Genomic DNA, 7435 nt, shown 5'->3' with positions numbered 1-7435 from the left:
TTTTTGGGTGGAAGGGGCGGTTTGCAGAGAAATAATAAAGTCGGCAAACGTGACTTTGAACTTGGATCGGCTCCTGTAGTCCCTGCAGAGTCCAGCCCTGGAGGAGTGAAAGAATAGCGGTGAGCACGAGCTGCGCCGCTTTAGACAGGAATTAGTGAATTAAACCAACACCAAAAGTTCTTTGTTAAAAAAAACCCAGACCACTAAAAAAAAAGCTGTAAGAAGCTCTGTTGCAAACAAGCAGGATGCCGAACCAACATTCAACTCCATACATTATTTGCACATTCATTAAATTCATTGCAGTATTCATTTTTTCCCCAAAATCCTTCCGGTGTTGCATCAGTTTATATATTTGTTCATGGCATATTATAGTATTGGCGTTTCTGAACAATAAAAGGTCAGCAAAAAGCGTAACATTGGATTTTTTTAATTAACTCTGTGTGGTTTAGGGGGACGAGAGGAGAGGTGGAGCAGGGTTGAAAGAGGAGGGGGTGGTGGGGGGGCTGTTTCCGTTATGTTGCTTTGGTTTTCGTTTTCTCATTCCAGACTTGCCCTTGAATGCAGAGTCTTCCTCCACTACACTGGCCTCGATTTTCCAAACAGAAATCATGGCGTGTTCCGCCCGTGACAAGACGTAAATACACTGCCCGAGCATCGATGGGGAGTTTCATTTCTGCTCCCATTTCATTTCACAATCCGCTCCCTCCAAAATCGAACGTAAAATAAATCGAACTTACATCGTGGAACGTATTTCACTGAAAAAAAAAATAATATGGTGTGCAATTTAATAGGTGTCGAATCGGATTAGACCGTTGCCTTGGCTCACAAGCCGAGTCTCACAACTAGAATCTGATCAGAAGCGGATTTGTCCGTCTCGCTGTTGTAATGCCCCCAACCCTTTCAATCGACAAGTTCCTGAAAAAGTTGTCTGATTTATAACATGTTACATATTTACATGTAAAAGGCACCAGTTATGCACTAGGCGGGTATGAAACGCGTATAATACTGTGGACATTGGTTTCGCCCCCACGCCCTCTCCCCGCCGCCCCAACTCCCACAATTTGCTCGCAAGTCATTACAACAGATTTCGATTAACTTTTTATTGCTATGCAGTGAAAAACGCGAGGCTGGTGCTTCGCCGGTTGTATTGGCGGGGGACAGAAGTGGTGCAGTAATGGCCGATCTCGGAGAGAGAGAGCGAGAGAGAGAGAGAGAGAAAACACAAATCAAAGTAGGCGTAATTAATGAAAAATGGCGACGCGTTTGGAGCAAGCTACCTGGAATGGATGAGGCGGAGTTGTCCAATGAAAAGCCATTATAGAGTGGCCGCTGTCCTGTTTAAAAGGGGTGTTGGGAGAAGCGCCGTCACTCCAGCCAGCAGCCGATCTCTGCATCATATGACAGGCACGGAACCAACTTAAGGCCCCCCTCCCCCCCTAACCCCATCCCACGCATTTATCCTCAGGATTCTCTTATCTCTACTCCTTATTTATCTGCCATTCTGATTATCGCTATCACTGGCAACAACGCATCTGCCGACAGAGAGAGAGAGGGAGAGAGAGACACAGAGAGAGAGAGAGACAGAGAAACAGACAGCAAGAGCGTTCAAATGCGTTTTCTCCGTGGGAAATTCTTAGCACAGAAGAAAACAAACTTCAATGTGATCGCAATAAAAACAAACTGTTTCAAGGACATCAAAAAAAGTTGCACGCGATAATTTGGCTCGATCGTTTTTCTCGACGCTTTTTTTTACTTGCCAAAAAAAAAAGAAGGCAGTTGGGAAGGGGCGAATCGTTGGGCTGGATTTGTGATTCATGGACTGGTGCGTTCTGATTCCTTTAGAAAACCACCGTAAACACTGACAACATCAAGGCGTCTCTGAAGTTGCTGCTGCTACTGACCTGTGCGTGTGTGTGTGTGTGCGTGTGTGTGTGTTTGTGTGTGTGTTGTGCTGGGGGTGGGTTGTGGAGTAAGAGATTTGTTTGTTTGCTCCCCGCTTTCAGGGGAATGCTGCTGGATGCGGGACCGCAGTTCCCCACCCTCGGGGTGGGCACCTTCGCGAGGCACCACCACCACCACCACCACCACCACGCCACCGCCGACATGTCCGACCGGGATCTGGCCATGTCTCAGAACACCTTTGTCGACTCGGCGCACATGGGCGCCTTCAAGCTGAATGCCGGCGTCCACCACGACCCGTCCGCTGCCCAGACCTCGGCTTTCAGCGCACAAGCGGCGGCCGGCCCGGGATACCCGTCCGCTTTAGCTCCCCACGCCGCTCATGTCGGCTCCTACTCGGGCGCCGCTTTCAACTCCACGCGGGACTTTATCTTCCGCAGCCGCGGCTACACCGACTCGAGCCCGGGCTCCGGGCAACACGGTATCTTCGGACCGAGCCCAGGGGGCTTACATCACCCACATTCGGACACCTCGGCACATATTCTGTTCCCCGGCATCCACGAACAAGGAGCATCGCATCCGTCTCCAAACGCGCACGTCCTGAACGGCCAAATGCGCTTGGGGCTGGCCGGTGAAGTATTCGGGCGCTCGGACCAGTGTCCCAGGACTGACCCCTTCTCGGCTGCCCAGGTGCACCACCACCACCACAATTATGGACAGATGAATATGAACATGGGTATGAATATGGCAACGCATCGCGGTGCAGGAGCCTTCTTCCGATACATGCGGCAACCCATCAAGCAGGAACTCATCTGTAAGTGGGTCGATCCCGAGCAACTGGCCAACCCCAAAAAGTCCTGCAACAAAACCTTCAGCACTATGCACGAGTTGGTCACCCACGTTTCGGTGGAGCATGTCGGAGGTCCGGAGCAGACCAACCACATCTGCTTCTGGGAAGAGTGCGTCCGGGAAGGCAAGCCTTTCAAAGCCAAATACAAATTGGTGAATCACATCAGGGTTCACACCGGCGAGAAGCCGTTCCCCTGCCCGTTTCCCGGCTGCGGCAAAGTTTTCGCCAGGTCAGAGAACTTAAAAATCCACAAACGCACCCACACAGGTAAGTTCCAAACTTTCAGTCTCTCTCCCACCACAAACGCCGGCTCCGCGCTCCACGTTAACGCGGGAGGAGACAGTCCCTCCCTCGCTACCCACCAGTCAGGCTATTCTCTTCTCAGCGGATATTTCAACCGCTCACAGAATCACTACCATAATGTGTCTGTTACCATAAAATATATATTTTTTAATTGATAGCGTTTCGAAATTTTAAATTATTATTTTTTGAACTTTCTAAACCATTTGAAAAATCTCGCTGCTGCAACCTATAACAATGCGAGCAATAGTTTTAATTCCAGATTTTTTTTAAATTGTGAAAGTTCAGTAAAATAATAACCGACGTAAAATATCTGACACGTTTTAAAAGTAAATCACTTCAATCGCTTATGTTTAAAAAAATCTAACATGAGTAAAATTCCTGCTGTTCTGATTCTCAGGAAAACAACATTTCACAAATTCTGGGCAGTGCATTTCATCCAGAAAGCGAATGAATTACAGGTCCCTAGCCTATAAAAAAACACATGAAAACATTTTAAGATTAAGATTAGGGTTTTTGCCTTGGGTCACAGATTTAAAATGCATAAAGATATAACGGGTAGGAAGCAGGAAAGTCTTCTGGAGACGGCATGTATGACTTGCAAATTATGTCGCATTGCATAATATTTCTCTCCAGCGTATGGAATTATGTCATCAGTAGTGGCCTGTGTTTGCACCATAAACTTTGAATATAGGTCAACATGCAATGTAAGGACAGAGAAAGAGTAAGTTGTTGTGTGTGAAACGAGGCAGCTGAGGAATTCTTCCATTCTCCATCGCGCGCCATTCATTATTTTCAATCATGTTTTTATTTTTCTAAATCGTTGGTTCTTCAAAAGGGAGAGAGAGATAAACAAAAGCGGTAATTAATTAATAAGTTATTTAAAATAAACATGCTCTATAATGACTTGATCCAGAGTGGTGGAAGGATGTGGGCCTATTGTTCGCTCAAGTGTACGGTTAATCATATGTGCTAGACGTGTCTTTAGCTTGGATTTCAACTGGGAAATTTATTTCCTTGGAGTAGCAATCCTTCCGATTTCAAGGCGGTTTGCATATCTCTCGAAAACCATTTAAATGCTAATAAATGTAATGTTGCATTGTTCCTCCGCGTTTAGCAATACTTCTGAGTGATTCACACCTCTTGGTTCCGCCGCCCAGGAATTGTCGATAAACAAAAGTTCAGAAGGGTGATTTTCGATCCCTAGTTGCAATGACTATTTAAAAAAAAGAAAGTGTATTCCCCTTAAACATAAGCAAATGGGTTAGGACTTTATTAAAAACACGTTTCTACACAGCGGTGACTTGGAGGGGAGGGATATATTGGTTGATAAAACCACTGACCATTTTATTTGGTATATTTAATTTCAAAAATTCATTCGAGTAGATGCATTTAATACACATGTTCATTCTGAAAGTCCAAATAGATTATTTATCTCCAGTCTGCCACTGCGTTAGTGCGAGGTCCAACGTTACAATCAGCTGGGAACCTTCTAATCGTGGCTTCACATTTCGAGAAATGAACCCGGCCAATGTAAACCAAGTGGCCGCATAATAACATCATTCAAACCCAAAGGCGAATCATTTTTGTCAAGCACATTTCCGCACAGTCTTTCCAATTGGGGATGTTTCATTTGAAATATTTTAGTTGTATCTTGCCTGCAATTACAAAATGTCAGGGCAGATCATAATATGATGATGATTGATAATATGAAGTGTTTTTTTTAGTAATAAACCAAGTATTTTAATCCAGGTGCTTTGCAAGGCGTATAATGTGGCGCTCACATTGAGAGATGCCAGCGATGGAAGGAGCTATCTATGTATGCTAGCTTTTATTCGACTTGATCCATTTCTCTCTGCTATTTTCCACGCAGGTGAAAAACCATTTAAGTGCGAATTTGAAAACTGTGACAGGCGTTTCGCCAACAGCAGCGACAGGAAGAAGCACATGCATGTGCACACTTCAGATAAGCCCTATCTGTGCAAGATGTGTGACAAGTCATACACTCACCCCAGCTCTCTGAGGAAACACATGAAGGTTATTACTTTTCAATATTTCATAGCTGCGCGAGCAGTCGCCTTAAGTGTGTGCAAAGCAATAATGTTGGTAGTTCAATCAACGTTTACAAGTGGGTTTTTTTTTTACAAAAACGATTGTGACTGTTTCTCTCATGCAGGTCCATGAAGCATCTCAAGGTTCTGAGTCCTCACCAGCAGCCAGCTCTGGCTATGAATCGTCCACTCCACCAGTCCTGGTCTCACCGTCTGCCGAACCTCCAAACAGCAATAATTTATCCCCCGCCTCTACTGCCGTGCATACCAACGTCGGCATCTCTTCCAACTTCAATGAGTGGTATGTGTAAAAAAAGACCAAAGGCCCCAAACGTGGAAGATCGTCACCTCCGTCTCTAAACTTGAAAATAGATCAAACAGCTTTATCTGCAGTCTGCGTTAATGAAAAACTGAGAACGAAATAAACCCCCCATACCAGCAATACCGAGTTGCAGTGATTTTGCAGAAATTAAGATCAAATTTTATTTATGTCTCACGGAACAAATATTTAGGCCACTTTTACAACTCTGTGCAAAAGAAGCTTTGACTGTCTGCTGAACTGGATTTGGGATCTTTGAGACTGAGTGTTCTTTCACAGCTAGTGATTTCTTCCTTGAGATGACAAGGCTTCCCAAATTGGACATAATGGAAGCACAAACGTACAGAGAGAATGATTTCCTTGTATTTTAATGCTGAAAGTTGTCGCCCTTTGCAGGGAGACCGATTGTAAAATCTTCATCCAATCATATAGAATGGAAACTGTGCCAAAGTCAAGTTACAGTTCACAAATACACATAAAGAACACGATTAATTGCTTGTGAATGTATTTCTTCTGTTAGCTGAGTTTTTATCTTGTGATGTTTTGTGCTTTGCAAGTTTAAATTGTGAAATACTATTGGAAGATTGTGAAAAAGTCGTGCTGTTAATTTTTGTAACAACGATACCCATTCTGTAAATAGCCGCCTTACCATATTTATCCCAGTTGTAATTAAATTATGGTATTAACTTGTTACAGATGAAACAATATTTATAAAGAATGTTTCTTAACTATAAATATGTACAATTGTGAGGTAAACATCAGATTGTTCAGATTGTTCCCGTTTTAATTTCTAGATAAAGCAACGTTCCCCTCTTCTTGTGTGATGTCCTGAGATCATTAACAGCATACAAAGGTATAATAAAACGTGTTCAGGTGTAATCGCTGATATCGTTATTATTTTAGGCCCTCTTAATTCCTCGCTGCTTTTGGTCTCTGTTCCATTTGCTGGAATTCTACTCAGCCACTTCTCTGAATGCTGTTCCATATAATTTATAATAGATTTGGGGGGGGAGTTGTCAGTGTGAACCATCAGCAGTTTCCTTAAAGTCCATGCAAACACACAGAATGGTGAACCAACTTACCTTCAGCACCTCAGGCAGATTTCATTTATTTCATTTTTATTTAATTTACCTGTTACCCACCCGAGTAAACATTTTCTTTCACAGCGGGAATTGGCGATTTAATGAATTATCGGATGTTTTATTTTGGACGGTTGTTTTGGTCTGAAACATGGGTTTGAAAACAAGTTAGTAATGTCAAATTGTATACAACGTTGGGATTGGTTTGTAATCATAAGAGAGAGAGAGAGAGAGAGAGAGAGAGAGAGAGAGAGAGAGGGGGGACGCGGGGGCGGGATTCAGCCACTGTTAATTAGTTCCTGCATATGGAATTGTTAAAACATAAGAATGGATGGAAATAGAGGTGGAATTCATTATCGCCCAGTTACAAAACCAGACACGTGTAAGAAGTGTTTTCGTTTCCATGTTGGCTGACGGCAAGGAATGGGCTGAGATTTGAGTTTAGGTTACTGGCATGGGGGAGGTTATGTATTCACTATAAAATCCGATTAAACGGCGCATCTGCTACTTGTTACATAGTCTGAGAGGAAAATGTGGGATTTATTTCCATACGCTTTCGAATTCGGACAAAAAAAACGATCAGGAGCAGGAGCTGTGGAACAGTTTATGATACATATTAAAAAGTGGAAATGCTACCCGCGTTTCCCTTTTTTCAATTACACGGGCGCACATTTGGCGGCGAAACAAAACAACCAACCTTGCGGATTCTTGTTTACGCTCTCAGACTGACGGCGACGACCGAAGGAAAGTAAGTTCAAACACGTCCAACTTCCGCCCTGTCCTTCAAACGAGCACAATCGCATAAAACACACAGCAAGCAGTTTCTCCCCTCGCAGCCAGCAATGTGGATTGCCCACGGGCAGAGAATATATTATACGTCAGGTTTGAAAATCATTTCTGTAAGTCTGAAAAGCAGAACAAAACAAATAACCCTTTT

General features: G+C 43.8%; 1 protein-coding gene across 1 annotated transcript; it reads left to right on the top strand.

The window, feature by feature from the left end:
* The first annotated feature begins 1442 nt into the window (after positions 1-1442).
* Positions 1443-6292, top strand: zic2a (zic family member 2 (odd-paired homolog, Drosophila), a). The gene is made up of 3 exons (XM_055636657.1): positions 1443-3016; positions 4923-5086; positions 5226-6292. The coding sequence occupies exons 1-3, from the start codon at positions 2008-2010 to the stop codon at positions 5409-5411; spliced, it is 1359 nt and encodes a 452-aa protein (XP_055492632.1). The 5' UTR covers positions 1443-2007; the 3' UTR covers positions 5412-6292.
* The last annotated feature ends 1143 nt before the right edge of the window (positions 6293-7435 follow it).

This window comes from Leucoraja erinacea, chromosome 6 (assembly GCF_028641065.1).
Source record: "Leucoraja erinacea ecotype New England chromosome 6, Leri_hhj_1, whole genome shotgun sequence".
Lineage (NCBI taxonomy): Eukaryota > Metazoa > Chordata > Chondrichthyes > Rajiformes > Rajidae > Leucoraja > Leucoraja erinaceus.
This window is presented reverse-complemented; position numbering and strand designations above follow the sequence as displayed.

What these genes read in the sequence shown, in the direction of transcription:
- zic2a (XM_055636657.1), top strand. Translation starts at nt 2,008, where the DNA reads ATGCTGCTGGATGCGGGACCGCAGTTCCCCACCCTCGGGGTGGGCACC. An exon ending in CCACAAACGCACCCACACAG is followed by an intron (nt 3,017 to 4,922) that starts GTAAGTTCCAAA and finishes TTTTCCACGCAG; the next exon opens with GTGAAAAACCATTTAAGTGC. An exon ending in CTCTGAGGAAACACATGAAG is followed by an intron (nt 5,087 to 5,225) that starts GTTATTACTTTT and finishes TCTCTCATGCAG; the next exon opens with GTCCATGAAGCATCTCAAGG.